General features: G+C 40.7%; 1 protein-coding gene across 1 annotated transcript in view; it reads right to left on the bottom strand.

Moving 5' to 3' along the window:
* Nucleotides 1–17,420, bottom strand: part of MALRD1 (MAM and LDL receptor class A domain containing 1) — a 268,805-nt gene extending 251,385 nt beyond the window's left edge. Inside the window, exons 1-5 of the mRNA XM_088654242.1 lie at nucleotides 17,083–17,420; nucleotides 12,330–12,467; nucleotides 6,991–7,085; nucleotides 6,744–6,905; nucleotides 4,787–4,883 (exon numbers count right to left, since the gene is read on the bottom strand). Of these exons, the coding sequence (XP_088510368.1) occupies nucleotides 4,787–4,883; nucleotides 6,744–6,905; nucleotides 6,991–7,085; nucleotides 12,330–12,467; nucleotides 17,083–17,245 (655 nt within the window). The 5' untranslated portion in view covers nucleotides 17,246–17,420. The remainder of the gene's footprint in view (nucleotides 1–4,786; nucleotides 4,884–6,743; nucleotides 6,906–6,990; nucleotides 7,086–12,329; nucleotides 12,468–17,082) is intronic.
* Nucleotides 17,421–17,958: the final 538 nt, after the last annotated feature.

Genomic DNA, 17,958 nt, shown 5'->3' with positions numbered 1-17,958 from the left:
CCTCATAATGTCTAGGAAAATCTGGACTTAAGGCTGCCCTAGATTGGTGGTAGCTCTCCAAGATTCAGATAAGAGCCTTTCCCAGCCCTACCTGCAGATGTCAGAGATTGAGCCTGGGACCTTCTATATGCACAGCATATAGTCTACCTCTGAGCTACATAGAAAAAATGCTGATTCATGATAAATTTGAAAACTAAAAAAGAAGGAAAAATCTACTTTGTGTTCTACAGTGCCTAGATTAGAGCTGAAACTAGTATTTTTAATTATTCAAAACTAATCTTTTTCCAATTGTATTAACATTTTTAATATGAAATTTCAAATTCATTCACATTCATTTCACATAAAAAGTCAGGTGGTTTATATTTGCTGGTGTTTCTTTAATATTTTGGTATCCTAAAGCATCATAAGCTATCAGCACTTACATATTATCAGGAATTATATACCATGTAACTTTCAAAGCCACCAGATACTAAATACTACTGTATGGCTGCATTCCTATACTCACTTACTTGAGAGTAAGCCCCATTTAACTAAGCAGAGTTTCTTCCAAGTAGACAGGTATGTGGCATATGTTAGTTCAATACTGTGAATTACTAAACGCCATTACGCAGCAGCTATTAATCATAGCTAAATCATTGAAGCTAAGCTATTATCAAATACTGTCAAAATGCAATATAGAAAAACTATAAAATATCATCAATTATCAACTGTCAGATAAGGAAATTTAATACTACAAATATCCAGCAAATATTTGGAAAAGATATAACACAAAACATTCACAGATAATTTTCAGGAAAAACTTAGGATGCAAATTCATTATAGTTAGCCTATGTGAACTCAAAAATGGGTTGTGATAAGGACCAAGAGCTTACATATCAGGAGTCATTATCAAACAGACATTTTCCTATGCATATCAAGCAAGATTGGAGAAATGTTTAAATTCTCAAGATAACCTAGAACAGCAAGGCAGAGAAAGAGAAATATCTGTTCTAAGAGCAGAACTTCTGTTTTAAGTCCAAATCTACTATTACTTCATAGAGATAGAATTAAATATCTACTTCAGCTCTTTTGTACTTTTTATATCCTTTCTTTTTATAACAGATTGGTCTCTTTAAGAAACATTTGAAACAAGATAGTAGGTTTTCTAAAAGAATATTGGCAATAGAGTGGGCTGACAGCTTTCTGAACCCCTGTAGTGCCATAAAATTACAAGCTGCACACCTGCCAAAATTCCTTATTCCATACAACTACTGAAGATACAAAGACTCTTGCCCTTTGTTACATCTATTCACTCTAGCAATTGCATCCATTCAACCTAGCAGCAACTAGCCTGAAACTCAGTTTCTGAAGACCACTTGACACTTGACTTTTCATACTCAGGCATGATTATCCACACACAAAACACGAGGGGCATTCTAAGGGAGCATTCATGTACTGTTAGTGGGGGGGGGGACAGACTGCACTTCACTACTCAAAAAGGATGAGCGGACTTTATAACACATGAATGTGACCCTCTCAACAGACACAGCAGTTGTATATTGTGTACTGAAGAACCCATATCAGGCTATGAATATTAGGCATGAAGTGGGACTCAGGCAAGGTACACAAGACAGAAAATGTATCCGTCGGCTGCTTCCGAAGAATGGCTCCTCTTCTTTGTGTGCAGGTAAGCCTACCTGATCCTACCTGGCCGATCCCCCTGGCATGCCTCCCCTCGGCTGGATTGGTCGGCTGACTGAGTGGGCGGTGACTCCAGCCTCCAGCCTCAGGTAGGCAGTGCCAGCCTCCAAACTTCCAGGTCTGCCTCAGGGATCCCAGGGGGGGGCTGCACGCGACTGCGCAAAATGCGCCTCCCCTTTATGTTGGGGAAGCGGTCATTGTTTTTTTAAAAAAAAGAACCCAAAGCAGCTGTTTTGAGACTGGCCACCCCTAGCACTCTCGTCCAAACGGTTGAAGACCCTTGATGTTAGCCCGTGGCATCAAAAACAACTAAGAATCTTGTGACACCTTGACAGATTTATTGCAGCATAAGCTGCATCTGATGAAGTGATCCACAAAAGGTTATCTTACAACAAATCTCTTTAGTGTTTAAGGTGCTACAAGTCTGGCTCTAAATCCATAGGAGAGAAAGTGTACTTAGATTCAGACGCTTGGTTTTGAAATATGTATAATATAACTAAACTACAGGGGTGGAGTCTAATATGTTCAAAACTCTTAAGAGGCACTGTTTGGAAGCTAGCCGACATTTGATAAAGGAATGTATGTCATGCTTGGTACAAGATACATATATTGCTTATACAAATCTAAATGCAGGACAGGCCAAACAAAAACATGCAAACATTATATATATGTATCTTGAAGCCCCTTAAAATAACGGATGCTAGAGCAGACCTCCATTGTGGCGGCAGCGGCAGCAGCCCGAAGCACGTGTCTCAGCAGCAGCAAGGTCGGATCGCAACCCCGGCGCTCGGCTGTAGAAGCCGGGGCCGCGACGCCGCCTCCTCGGCCAGGCCTGACCCGGCCTACGGAGAGGAGGCTAGCCGGCCCCGGGATCCACCCACCGCCACCTCCTTTCCGCCCCTTGGTTGCCTGCCACCATGGGCGCCGCTGGGAGAAAGAGAGGTGTATTTTATTTATTTTATTTTATATTGTATTTTAATATTCTGTTGTAAGACTTTCCCTCTTCCCCTCGCGCCATTAGTCGGGAGGCGAGGGGCAGAACGGTGGTTTGGAGGGGAAGCCATTGAGGGAGAGGAACCGCATTCGCCCCCCCCCCCGGCTCGAGGGCGCGAGTGAGTGCGCGGGGACGGGGAGTGCGCAGGGATGGGGCTCTGTGTGCGTCCAGTCCCTGTGCCCAGTCCCTGTGTCCATGGGGCACATGCGCAGTAGCAGGGACACAGGGACTAGACGCAGAGACACAGGGACTTTATTATATAGGATAGGCTACTGTATCAGCAGTGCTTTTTTCTGGGGGGACGCAGGGGTACGCATACCCCTAAACGTTTTGTGAATCTTTGTACTTTAGTCCATTTACTGTATTTATATTCCTCAATTTGAACTATAAAATGGTGATTTTATTGAGTCACAATTAGAGTACCCCTAAACATTTTTTTTAGAAAAAAGCACTGTGTATAAGAATTATACATAAAAATAAAAACTACATGAACAACTGCTACTATTTATTTTTGTTTCATAAATATGCATGTCTAGAGTATACACATAAAATAATATAATATAATCAATAAAAAGCAAGTAGAACAAACACTTAAAGCAGAACACACATAAACCTAACAGTAAAATGCCCAGCTCCACAGGTATAACATATGCTATTCATGTATTTTATTTTATTTTATTTTTGTTAAAGGTACCATGTGAAATAAATCTCACACTACTGCCAAATTCCTAGGGCATTTGAGTTATGTTTGCTCTACAATGCAACAATATTGCTGAGAATCCTAAAAGGTGTAAGAAACTACATGTGTACTGAAGAAGCGAGTTTTTCCTTCAGTCTCAGGAGACTCTGGTTGTTTTGGACTCCTGTGCTCAGAACTGTTTGCTGGAGCTAAATTTATCTGAGACATAAACACTACATTCTAGAATATAACATGAATCACCTCACTAAAATAAACAGATGGGCCCCCAGTGCTGCATTTTAAGAGACAATTTGAGGTCATCTTTGAACTCTGCAACTCCAAGGGCTTAAATGTGCTTGGCAAATCTCCCAGTATCTCTTGTAGGCTTTAGTTGCTGCCTTGCACTCCACATTATTGGCAGTAAACCCAAATTATTGTAATGCAGACAGTTATTTGGGGTCACATATTTAGGGCAATAAAACTCTGGCCCTGTGCCCCTGACATTTTTCTTTTACTGCAGTCTCCAGAAGGTCAGTATCAATGGAGCAGAGGTGCAAGGCAGATGTTTTATAAGGCTGGCTGCAAAGGTTGGCAATGTCCAGCATCTGCCAAGGCCCAAAAAGCAGGGGTCCCACTCCCAATCACCTTCTGAACCTACTCCTCCACTCACTGCTTGTACATCTGTCCTCTCTGGGGAAACGAACAAGTTTTGAGAGGCGCAGCTTCCACTTACCTTACACTCTCACCTTACACTCTCACTCCCAATGTAGACTGTGCTCAGGGCATAAGGCTAGCAAATGGGTAATAACTTCAATTATTAGGAGGAAGTGGGCTGCTAGGGATAGGAAGGAGGGGGGGCCTCAAGGGCATCTTGTCCACAAAATCCCCAAAACCTGGACCCAACACCAGAAACAAGAAAAAACACACAGAAATAACAGATTTGCCTGGCACAAATCTAGGAGGCCAGAAGGTATTCTAGAAAGAAGCACCAGCTTGTGGTCCGGCCATGCACATGTATAGTCCCAAATACATTAAAACTCATCTGTCACTGCCGCCTTTTGTCAACGTCAAAACTATGTACTTTTAGTTTTTGAAGTTCCAAGTGCACAAAATCACAAGATTGATTACTTGTTTGCTTGTGGCAGGCATTACTCACTGAACTAGCTTGTTTTGCCAACAAACCAGCATCTAGGTAGATCTACAATGACACATGAACAGTCAGATTCTTCCCATGGCATCTGTTGCATACTAAAGGTTCACCACAAGCTAAGATCAGCTATGCAAGTAAATTCAAAACAGATGCCTGAAATCCCTGGTTTATTAGTATCTACGCTTAGAATATCAACAAGGCATTCTTGCTTTGTGGGTTTTTTTCTTTTCCTAATTAAGCATCAGATAAATAATTTAGTACAGCTACAGGAATGCATCCTTACCAAAAGCTAGCAGACATCCTTCAGTGACTGAAACATCATCAATAGCAATGGTTTCTCCTGGTGCCCAAGGTTCAAATATTTGTCCTTTGATGGAAACCTGCATAGCATTTACCAGAATATTAGGGAGACATGGTTATTCAGTAGTAATACTGTCCATTACAATACTGAAGTATCTAAAATTATCTGCAAGGGAGCTTATAAGGGAGCTTGGAAGAAGCTGCGGCTCTCTCTTTGTTGCTTTCTAGTTTACCCGAAGGTCTTACGGCCTAACATAGATGTGTTCTTTAAACATGTCCTCTGTGCCCACTCCTTTTTGGCATCAGTGTTAGAAGAGAGGGCAGGGGAACAGACACCAACAATCCCCTCCATTAAGCCAGTGTGGCATAGTGCTTAGAGTAGCCTTCCCTACTTTGTGCCCTCCAGCTGTTTCTTGACTACAATTGCCATCATCCCTGGCCATTGGGTGGTGTCGGTTGATGTCCAAATCTTCTGGAGGGAAGCAAGTGGAAAAGGCTAGGTTTAAGTGTCAAAGTTGGAGCAGGGAAACCCAGGCTCAAATTCCTGGTCAACTATGAAGTTTACCAGTTGACCTTGAGAATATTATTCTCTCCCAGCCTAACTTAATTCACAGCGTTGTTCTGAAGAGAAAAATGGGTGGTTGTTTTTTTTTGGGGGGGGTTGAGGAACCTCGTATGCCACACTGGTTGAGGAACCTCGTATGCCAAAATGGGTGGTTGAGGAACCTCGTATGCCACACTGGGTGGTTGAGGAACCTCGTATGCCACACTGAATGCCTTAGAGGAAAGGCAGAACATTAATATAACTACATCCCTGTGCATCCATTACTTCTATGCAACATATAACTGAGTACTGACCAGAGAGGATCTAAGCTACTAGCCCTACTAGAGATAGGAAAGATGTTGCTTTTTGAGTTTCCACAGATTTTTAAAACTCTTTTCTGAATAGATATTAGATAAAGGGCTGGTCCCTAAATGGAAGTTTCATTAATCTTGTTTGCTATAGGCTTGAAAACTGTAGTACATTGATGCCTAGCAAGACGAAATTAATTCATTCCGCAAGTCGTTTCATATTGTGAAAATTTTGTCTTGCGAAGCGCGCTTTCCCATAGGGATAAAAATGCAAAAAAAAAATTGCAAAAAAAAATAGTCTTGCGAAGCACGGCCATAGAAAAATTTGTCTTGTGAGTCACCAAAAAAAATCACGAACCCCTTTCGTCTTGTGAGTTTTTCGTTGCGTGAGGCATTCGTCTTGCGAGGTACCACTGTAATACAGTTCTGAGCACTGGTAAAATTATAACCTATGCATATTAGCAAGTCTTCAGTGCTCCTGTTTTATTGTGATTTTATACTTTTAGCTACCTTGTAAATCAACATGACTAAGAAGCTTGATATGAATAATGTGTTGGATCCAGCCTATTACTTGCACTTAGGTGCCACTGAAATCAATGGGACAGGTTTGTCAAAAGTCCTATTGACTGACATGGACCTTGGGCAAATCACTAAGAACCTCATTTTCTTTCAGTGCCAGGAAGGAAGACGAATAGGGTGCCTATGAAGCCCTAGGTGGGCTGCCCTACGTGGATCATAGGATATGTTAGGCTTGGAGGGGGATAAGTTGTACAGGTCTGGTTCAACATTCTAAGCAAAACGCTACTGAAAAATAAGTGTAAGTGCATGGCTACTGTAAGTGGGTTTCATTATTATGTCCTCCCACTTCATATACTATCCAACTAATTTCAGTTTGAGTTACATGCATAATTACAAAATGAATGCTTCCATTAAATCATTGAGATAAGGTCAAGTAATACCAGACATGAATTTTTCATCAGAATTCCACCTTACTATTCAATCGAATTAAATTTCTAGTGCAAGTTCTTCTCTTTAAGTTGACATTTCACTCATCCCAGTATTGGAATATGCCAGAGCAGCTTGCATACCTCAACGTTCAGAGTATTGTTGATTGTGATCACAGCTCTTCGCCACTGATTTTTAATTCCTCCTCTTTCTTGCCATACAGTCCCCGAGGCTCTATCAGAGTTGGTTTGGAGTCCCACTGTGAGGGTTCCATTTATTTGACCAATCCAATAGTAAAACGAAATCTAAGAAGAAGAAAAAGGAACGGTCCAAGTGTGTCTGCAAACTGCAGTGACAGCAAGCAATATGAAGAGAAGATAGTCCAGTTACCTGACATGTGAGCTGGTTGCTAGCCACAAAGACCACTCTGCTCCTCAGAATTGCCGGAAATGGGATGTGTTCAGAGGACAGTGTAAGGAAATGGGCTATTGATAGGAAGGGGAAAAAATTAGAAGTTGGTTTCCTAGACTTTGTAGAATTCTGGAAAACTCAGTATGAAGAAAAGAAAAGAAAATTGATAATGGATTGGGCAACTGGCCTGTAGCCAGTACTGAGCACTGTGGATTAGGACAACTGGGAGTCACACATCAGATATTAAAGTGAAACAATCTACTTTATATTCCATGAACAGATCGATCAGAGCTGATATATTTCTTACAAGCTGAGAGTTCTTGGTACAAACTGAGCAGCAACTCAATGCCACATTTTCTCATACCCCCGCTTTCATGTGCTGCTGCTGCTTTTAGATTACTGTGGTACCTCGGGTTAAGAACTTAATTCATTCCGGAGGTCCATTCTTAACCTGAAACTGTTCTTAACCTGAGGTACCACTTTAGCTAATGGGGCCTCCCACTGCCGCCGCGCCGCCACCATGCAATTTCTGTTCTCTTCCTGAACCAACGTTCTTAACCCGAGGCACTATTTCTGGGTTAGCGGAGTCTGTAACCTGAAGCGTCTGTAACCCGAGGTACCAATGTCTATTAAGACAATTAAAAAGGTGTTGCAAGGTGCATTGCAGTAAATCAGATTCTTCCTGCAAACTTTGGGGTTCAAAAGCTTTGATGACTCCACAGAAAGCACCTTTCTTACCTTCTTCCACTCCACCAGTTTTGCCCCCTTCCATGCCAAATCCTAACTATATACAGCTTCTCTCTGTCCATCAAGCCACCACCCTCTCCTTTGAACACTCACATGTCTGATTAGTGCCAGGTGAACAAGGAACATGGGAACAAGGCCATCAAATCTATCTGCTCAGATATTCCACTGCTGACTGGGTCCTTATGTTGTGGATGACCTAGGGGAACTGAAACCAGCTGTGACCAATTTGAAACACCTGGCCAGTGGACTTTAATTTAAGGAGTGCTACTACTGCACCCATTCTCTTTATAGTTGTTTAACTTTTGAAGTTTACTTTCTCCATTTCCTTTTCCTAAATCAAAGGCTGCATAGACACCATACATTTAAAGCACATGACTCCCCCCAAATAATCCTGGGAACTGTAGTTTGCTAAGGGTGTCAGGAATTCTACTTCTGTGAGGGGTAAACTGCAGCTCACAGGATTCTCGTGGGGAAGTCATATGCTTTATGATATGCACAGATCCTATTTGCTGTATGGTTGTATAGATGTGCAATAGTTGTTTTGATAGGCACATGGGCATTGGTGTTTATAGCTCAAGGCAAGAGCTCTGATGAGATAAAGTTGCTCACGGCCATTCAGAGTCTTATCAGAACAAGGCTGCCCTCCACAGGCATGTGGCAGTGAATGTGCTAACCCAGTTGGAATAGATTATTTTAATTTGAATTCCAAGGCTATACACATTTCTGTTTTTGTCATACAAAGTGACTGGCTGGGGTTTTCTACTGAGGGATATGGATGGCTGTGTTACTGACGGAATAGCATGGTGTTTTTTAATAGGTTTTTATTTTATTATTAATATGCTACATTGTATTTGTATTTTGTATATTTCTTTGAGATTCTTTTGAAAATAAAATGATTACTTGTTGCTAAGTGAGCCCATTGAAGCTGTTGGTCGATTTCTGGGGTAGGGCAGGTGCTGCCATGGCTGGGGTTTTTATTTTATTTTTTCATGAGATCTCAGGGGGCCTACATCCCACAGCCCTGCAAAATCTCAGAGGGACAGGATGCCAGTCTCCTTTTAAAGGACTGGCCACCACCCCATCCAGGTTTCTTCCTTCCTCAACCAACAGGGCAAATTTCTCAGCCCTCGCTTCCTCGGTTTCATACCCTCCAACATTTCTCCAATGAAAATAGGGGCGTTCCATTCCATAATGATGATTTTACTCTTGATACCCTACAAATCTTACTGGGTTGCCCCAGCCATGCCAGACATCTTCCAACATATATAAAAACATAAAAGCATAAAACATTAAACGACTCGGATGTCCAACACTTCTGCAATGAAAATTGGGACATCCCACCATACCCTACAACATTTCTTCAATGAAATTAAGGACATCCTAAGGAAAAGTGAGACATCCCAAGATCAAATCAGAAACCAGGACGGCTTCTCTAAATCAGGAACATCCCTGGAAAATAGGGACACTTGGAGGCAAGAGGCGTTACCAGACTTCAAGAGCAGGCAAAAGCACTCAAGCAGTTTACAAGCTAGGCCTGGTTAGAGATGTGAAGGCCCGGAAAAAAACCCCGGAAAAATTCAGGGAAAAAACGTTTTTCCCCGAAGCCTTTTTTGTTTTTCTCAGAAAAATTGTGGGGGGGGGATTAAATACTGTGGAGAGGAAATATGAATAATTGTTACTTCTGGATTTTTAAAAATTGTTTTGTGGAGTTTTTTTTTTTGTTCCACATAAACTAGTAAACAGTTCAGGAAATTGTTGCTCCATTTGTTACAAATACAAATAAATATTTTAAAAGTAAATTCTGTTTGTAATAATCGTTTGGATACACTATATTTTTAATAAGCTACTTGTGATAATTTTATGCCCATTAAAATTGTCCATAGTTATATTTTATGTTTCTAAAGTAACAGAATGACTTCCAATCTGGAAAATAAAAAAGAAGTGCAGCATTTTTTCCCATTTTTTCCGAAAATTTCCATCGTCGTCGTCCCCCGGGAAAAAAAAACAGGGGTGGGTGGGGTTTTCCCCGAGCTTCAAAATTTCCGGAAATTTTACATCTCTAGGCCTGGTGAGAGACTGTGTGTTTGTAGAGAAGGAGGAGAAGCCATGGAAGAGTCCCGAGGGCCACAGAGAGGCCAGGAAGGCTGCATTTTGTGGCCTGGCCTCAAGTTCCCAACCCCGGCCTAACCCTTACACACAGAGACCAGGCAATGCCATTGAGGCAGGGCCTAGATTCTTGCCATGTACTCCTGGAGGTGCCTTGCTTTGGCACTCTTAAAGCGACCTCAAATTCCATAACAGCAACCCCTTGTTGTGGAGACAACCATAGGACTTGGGTTCAAACTGTAGTGAGGTGGATGAGGGGAAAGAATGACAGCCCTCCCCCCCCCTAAAACAGTGTGTGGTATCTCTTGTGTATCAGCCTCTGTCACCCTGAAAGGAAACAGCAAATAATAGGCAACTTAACAGAATTGGAATTTGAGGGGAGGATAGTGAGGGAGCAAGAGGCAGGCATACAATTTGAACCACACCAGGAGTTTGGATGGAGGCCAAATAACCGAGTTAGACCCAGGTGAGCAGTCTGAATCTCTCAAACTTGGAATCCAGTTGTAGGCCTCAAGCTCTGCTCCTGGTGGCATAGCTGTCAAGTTCTCCCTTTTTTAAGGGAAATCCCCTTATGCTGAATAGGCTTCCTCGTGAGAAAAGGGAAAACTTGACAGCTATGGGTGGGAGCTTTGGCTGAATTGGTGTTGTTATGGGAAGGCAGAGGCTGCTTTCTCCTCCACAGCCCTCTCTCAATGGTTCCTTCTCTCTCCCTCCTGCTTTGTCAATGTTTTAACCTCTCATTTTCCCCTCTTCCTCTCTCCTCAGCATCTCCTCCGAGTCAGTACCAAATCAGTGGCACATGCCCTTCAGGCTTGCACTCTTTATATAATGAATTGAGGAATGAGATTATCACCCCTCTCTTATCGTCCATTCCGGGTCGCCCAACCACTGCCACAGTGTCCTTTCTCCCGGCAGATCAAGAGGAGCAGATGACAGCAAAGGTTGCAAGGTTTTTAGGTGGGGCAATCAGAATAAGGGCCACTATTTGACTGCTGATTCAGGACCCTAAAGTGTGTTTTATATAATAAACTTTTTATTTCTGTTCTTTGTATATTGCATTGCTGTTTTGTTGCTATGGCCGATGGCTGACGCAAATAAAGCTTCATTAAAATCTCCTCCACCTCTCACTCGATCCCCTCAGTCTCCTCAGCCAGAAACCTTGTAGCATATCCTAAGGATCAAAAAAGGGCTGTGCTCAAGGCACCCTTCTGTAACTCTGCATCTTGCTGCCTAAAATCATTCCTGGGACTGTCTTTCCTTCTGTTGCTTCCCTGCTGTTCTTTCTGCTCCTTCCTTTTTATCTGACTTCAGACCTTGGCCTGGACCCTGAACTTCAGGAATATGTTATCTTTGATTGGGTGAGTCACTCTTTTCTCATTTTGCTTTCCTGACTTTGACCCCTGGCCTGCTCAGACACAAATCCACAACTTGACATTTGCCAATTCCGCCTAGGCTTGCAAGCAGTCACTATTCTAGACCCAGCACGACATATCGCTGCAAACCCAGGAAAGTGGCAGGCCATACCTTTTCAGAGAGTCACCCAGGGCAGGAACTATGACTGCCATGCATTACATCCAGCTTGAATAAAAAAAGAATTTCCTGAAAGTGCAGCTGAAAATTGACTGGTATTAAGTCAGAGGCTGTGACCGTATTTGAGTCCAATTCCCATTTGTAATGGGGCTACCAATCTCTTACTTTTGATGACCATTTAAATTCAATAAAATGACCAAGACTACTTTAGGTCAGAAACCAATTTTATGCCTCCTAGTACACTTTCCAAGTCTTAAAATTACCAACTCAAGAAATGTTTAAAAGATGATGTCTAAAAAAAAAGGCAGAGTAAAATGATTCCTTCGTGTACAATGTGATACTGAGAATACTTGTTTCCAGTGTTACCAGAGGTTCAAAGTACATCTAGAGGGACCATCAAAAAATCTTCTTATGATGGTTAATATCTTTGGTCTCAGCATAATTATATGCAAGAGAATTCTTCCCTTTTCCTCTCCATTGTTGTCCCTTATCATTTGACTTATTGCCCCCCCCCCCCAATACTCTGTGGCAACCATGCCAAAACATACTACAGTATAGGGTTCATGTTCCTGAAGGCAGAAAAGGGCCAGAAGCCAAACAGTATCACTGAATATATAAAATGTTTAGGTTTTCAAATAAGACAGTCTTAATCCTCACAGAAAATAATAATTTCCAGAAGAGTAGCTGTGTTAATTTGTTGAATAAAAAATGATAATGTGTCTTGTGGACTCTAGACCAAGAAAGGTATTACTTCAACAGATGCATGAAGTGTTATCTTTAGTTGATAGGTAGATAAATGTGTACACATACTCTCAGGTGTAGAGCTATGCTGATAGGAATTGGAGTCTAACATCCAGCAGGCCAAAGTTTCCTCACCACTGATTTATATGATGATAGATTTGTTTATTATTTGCAAGAGAGTAAGTTGCCCTTACCTGTGTTGTTCCCATTGCGGTCAGAATGAGGAGATCCTATGATGTTCTTTCCATTTCTCCTTATCCAGTCAACAGGTGATTTCTCATTGTTCATATTGCACAGATCACTTTCAAAATCACATTTTCCATAATAGGAACCTAATATTAAAAGGGTTACTTGAATACTTTGCATTCCATAATGAACACCTGCATTATACAAAATGCCATATCATTTACTTATTAACGTTTTTCATTTCTAAAAAGCATGCCAGATTGCTTTCAGATTACAATTTACCTAAAACAATGAACAATGAAGTATAAAAGACCACAGGTCTATTTCATACATGTTAAAAACTCTGATATTACACTATCAAAATCTGCCATCTCTATTGGGTGGTTAGACATGGAAAGGAAGTTTACGCCACATAAAACAAATATGGAATCTACCAGCATTTGAGCAAAAGCAAATGGTACTATTTCAGATTTGCATTGAAACATAGAATCCAATTCTGATTATGAACATAACATTTAAGCAAATGACCAAGTTGGATGACTGACTAGCAAAACAATTACCGCCCAGTCAGCCTGACATCAATACCAGGAAAGATTCTAGAGCAGATCATTAAGCAAATGGTCTGTGAGCACCTAGAAAGGAACGCTGTGATCACTAAAAGTCAGCATGGGTTTCTGAAAAATAAGTCATGTCAGACTAATCTGATCTCATTTTTTGACAGAATTACAAGCCTGGTAGATGAAGGGAACGCTGTGGATGTAGCCTATCTTGATTTCAGCAAGGCCTTTGACAAGGTGCCCCATGATATTCTTGTAAAGAAGCTGGTAAAATGCGGGCTAGACAATGCTACCATTCAGTGGATTTGTAACTGGCTGACTGACCGAAGCCAAAGGGTGCTCATCAATGGCTCCTCCTCATGCTGGAGAGTAGTGACTAGTGGGGTGCCACAGGGTTCTGTCTTGGGCCCAGTCTTATTCAACATATTTATCAATGACTTGGATAATGGGCTTGAGGGCATCCTGAGCAAGTTTGCAGACGACACCAAATTGGGAGCGGTGGATAATACCCCAGAGGACAGGATCACACTTCAAAATGACCTTAACAGATTAGACAACTGGGCCAAAGCAAACAAGATGAATTTTAACAAGGAGAAATGTAAGGTACTACACTTGGGCAAAAAAAAATGAAAGGCACAAATACAGGATGGGTGACACCTGGCTTGAGAGCAGTACATGTGAAAAGGACCTAGGAGTCTTGGTAGACCACAGACTTGACATGAGTCAGCAGTGTGATGCAGCAGCTAAAAAGCCAATGCAATTCTGGGCTGCATCAATAGGAGTATAGCATCTAGATCTAGGGAAGTAATAGTACCACAGTAACATAACCAATGCAGCATTTAGCACTAATGATTCAGTATTGTACATTTCAGCAGCATTACCCTTTCTTATAGAGCAATGAAGATTAATCACTGGAAAGAAGCATTTGGCTCAAACATTTGTATCTTCATCAACATAATGCTTTGCTAGATTGCATTTTCAGCAATATGTTCATAATATCTTCAAAAAAGGTATAATCGCTGGTGGTGGAGGGGGAGATCTCTTAGGCTTGATCCTGCACATTTCTCAGGTGGGCAGTTGCAAACTATTAATGGAGAGGGAAGGCATTTTTTAAAAAAAATAAAAACCACACCATAGCACCCCAGCCTTAAAACAACTCTTACATCAGCATGCAAGATTGAAATGGTGCAGTGATGAAAGTCTAAAGAGCAAAACTGACAATGAATGGAACAGCATAACGTTAGGTGTATAGAATGTCATTTTACTTAAGCAATCAGCACTTTTTCCTTGCAATTTGAAACTTCCGTAAAACCATTTATGCAGCTTGCCTATACCCGCTTAAAGGGTAAAGGGACCCCTGACCAATAGGTCCATTCATGACCGATTCTGGGGTTGCGGCACTCATCTCGCGTTATTGGCCAAGGGAGCCAGCGTACAGCTTCCAGGTCATGTGGCCAGCATGACAAAGCCGCTTCTGGTGAACCAGAGCAGTACACGGAAACGCCGTTTACCTTCCCACTTGGAGCAGTACCTATTTATCTACTTGCACTTTGACATGCTTTTGAACTGCTAGGTTGGCAGGAGCTGGGACTGAGGAACGGGAGCTCACCCCATCACAGGGATTCGAACTGCCAACCTTCTGATCAGCAAGCCCTAAGCTCTGTGGTTTGACCCACAGCGCCACCTGCTTAGTTGGAGGGAAATTCCAAATTAAGCTTACATTTGAGTACACATGTGCAGGATCGCACTGCCAAAAAGTGGCTTGTGCACTAAATATTTTCTGTTGAGTTTTCCTCAGTTTCCTAAACTATTTAAATACATCAAAATATGATGCTCTTTTAATACTAAAAAGTTTGCTGATTTGTAATTACATTTTATTGCATAGTTTTCACAATATAATACCTTAAAGGTTATCTAATTTAATTAGGGGTGACTCCAGAAAAACTAATTTCAGGGAGCAGAGTAGTGTTAAAAACCATTGTTTGTGGAATAAGAATTTAATTTTTACTATCTACTCCTCAGAATCATCACTGAATATAATCAGCTTGGAGATAAACCTGTTGGATAAAATTGAAACATACAAGACGGAGCAAAATGGGTGAGTTGTTTTACACATGTTATCCCCACATTGTCTGAGATTTATACATCTTTTCATTATTTCACAGTATCTCACATTTCTGTCTAAACATAAACTACTGCTCAGCCATGCCCATTTAATTTTCCAGGCCACAGAAGACAGTTTTAAAAGTATCTGGTAGTATATGTTTTGGGAGGAGGAATGTATATACTTTAAGGAGAAACTGTTTCTCATTTCCCCCCTTAGGTGAATAATTTTAAGTTATCTTGAACCTGACTCAATATGCAATCACTCTGCCAGCCATTTGTCTTCCTCTTCTTCTTACACAACTGCAAAGCAGAAGCAGCTTAGATGTGAAAGTCAGTTCAAAGAGCTAATGAAAATGTAAAGACTTGATGCCCCATACTGAAAACTGATTCATGAAGATCTGAGCACAGTAAAATATATGGCTGACTCTCAGCTAGCATGTCCTACTAAAATGTAAGGTTTTTACCTCCCATAATATTGAAGTTAATAGCTTATTGAAATGCAGGCCACATTTCTTTAAAAGGACTTAAAGCTATGTGTAAACCTTACAAGATTAAAAGAACCACATGGATATAAGTCCAGTCTATGAATTTTAGGTAGACTTCTTGGAAGGGGACAGGGCATAGAGAAAAAGCTACAAGCTCATACCTTGAGCCCTTTATTATTATGAAAATGCAGACATACAATGGGGGGGAATAATCATGACATGAAAATTATCATTAAATCAATCTATGTGGCAATAGCATTGAAATTTCTAGTAGCAACAATGCAGGCAAGATTTATATTAAAGAAAGCAATATATACAGATGAATATAATCTTGGTATTTCATATTCCAGTAATGTATAAACAAACTCTACTTTTCAATAAACTGGTCTAGTTAGTGTCCATTTTTAAATCTCTTATAATGCCACAGTCCAAACTCACTGATAGTTGAGTTGTCAAAGATTTCAAAAATGGCTGCAGTAAGTAAACTGGCTGTTAACCATGTGCCCCTTCAAATCTTAGAAGACATACAGTACATGTAACTTTGTGCCATTAAAACAGATGTTGTCTGCATTTGATAGGTAAATAATAATAATCATACTAGTTAGAAGGAACTGGTGCATTGTGGCATGTGGTACATTTCTAAGCATGATCGCAGGAATAAGGTACACTGTTTTAATTAGCATCCTTATGCAGATTGTGGGGGTGGGTAAAAACATTCCCAAATATTAATTGAATCCTCGGGGCAGGCAAATTCTAAGAATTTGCAGGAGGGTCTTTCCTTATTTCCTTTTTTTGAATACTAAAAAACACATGACATTCCTGGAACACAGCATTCTTAGGAGTGAAAGATGGTCTCACCCACCTCAGATTTAAGGTTAGGCCTCAACCCTGAACATTCAGAGTTAGATCACCATTCCTTTAATGTTGCCATATACCCCACAATCTACTTTCATGGATGACATGATCTTTCAAAATGATCTTGCCAAAGTGAGGAGAGATATTCAGCCAAGTTTAGACCCTTATTTTAGAATGCTTTAACTGCCAAGCCTATTCCAGCTTTTATGCTGTTATTTTATTCATTGTAGTAGATTGTTTTGTTTTAACTTGTTGCAGCCTGGCCTGAATGATGCAAAAGCAGTAGAAGGGAAGGTGGGGTGTTGGTTTTCTAAATGATACTTAAATAAAATGGGGATAATCCTGCAAATATAAATATGTACATAGAACAGTAAACAAGAGAAATATAAAATCACAAAATACCCAACCTTATCACAATCCCACCCCACCCCCACCCCACACAAAAATACCCCAACTGCCTCCCCCCTTCCTTGTGGCAAATGTTCCATGATACTAAGGTCTTATTAAAGGCTTACCAAGTTAATAAATCATCACTCTCTGGGTCTTTGATTTCTGTCCATTTTCAAAATATGAACTTGATTTCCCCAGCAATGTTTTCCAAAACTTATTTTAAAGCTGATCTGAGATAGGAACTAATTGCATCCAACTAATATTGGATTCTAGGACAACACTGAAAAACTGTTGATTTGTATTGTAATCTATTTAACACCATAAAAAGGAAATACACTAGTGAAAAAAAGCTAGTGACATCTACTTACATTGTTCTGCATCACTACAATCCTTGCATTGGTAGGTGAAATCACACAACTCCACTGATGGAACCACAGAGCCATCACAGCATTGAAAAACGTCTCCTTTAGAAGGCCAAAATGCTGCCAGGTTGATACACAGCAAGGCACAAAAGTTGCTGACTGTGTACATTGAAAATGTTTCTGTAGATACCTTGCCCTTGATGGAATTATTGCAGCAATTACCCTGTAAAATGTGTATACAAAAATACCATTTCAAAATACAAATGCATTAAAAACTGGTTCAAACTTTGCAGGCCTAGAAGACGTTTTCCTTCTAGTTCTGCATGGCTTATGCAATGTGTTCAGTTTTCATATTCACACAGGTATAAACTTGGAAAATATTTAACCGGATTGCTCCATATTTTATGACAAGCTGAAGTAGTTTGTGGTTTTACAGTGCAACTCAGTTGCCTGGTGTTACAAAGAACATCAGATAAATTAAATTAACAGTGGCAAACAGTATGCAAGACAGTACTAAAAGCCATTTCTCCTTATTAATAAAATCAAAAGACAGTGCGATAAACTGATTAAAAAGTATGACATACACATTTTTGAATTAAGTTATCAGGGTTTTTAGTAACCTCTCAAAATTAACCAAATTTCTTACAATATCATAATTACTTGGACCCAGGATTGGCATATTGCATTGGCCAAAGTCCACCTTTTTGCAGGGTAGGGGCATTGCTGGCTCCTGGAATCTCCTAACTTTTCTGCTCTTCCTCCTGGCTGTTCACCTGCTTCAAGGAGGAACATGTCAGGATTCACCAGAAAACAGACATCAGCCCTTATGAGAGACCCTCTGATGACAGAAAGAAGGTAAGCAGAGTACTGTGGTAGCCCCCA

This window comes from Zootoca vivipara, chromosome 11 (assembly GCF_965207765.1).
Source record: "Zootoca vivipara chromosome 11, rZooViv2.hap1.1, whole genome shotgun sequence".
Classification (NCBI taxonomy): domain Eukaryota; kingdom Metazoa; phylum Chordata; class Lepidosauria; order Squamata; family Lacertidae; genus Zootoca; species Zootoca vivipara.
This window is presented reverse-complemented; position numbering and strand designations above follow the sequence as displayed.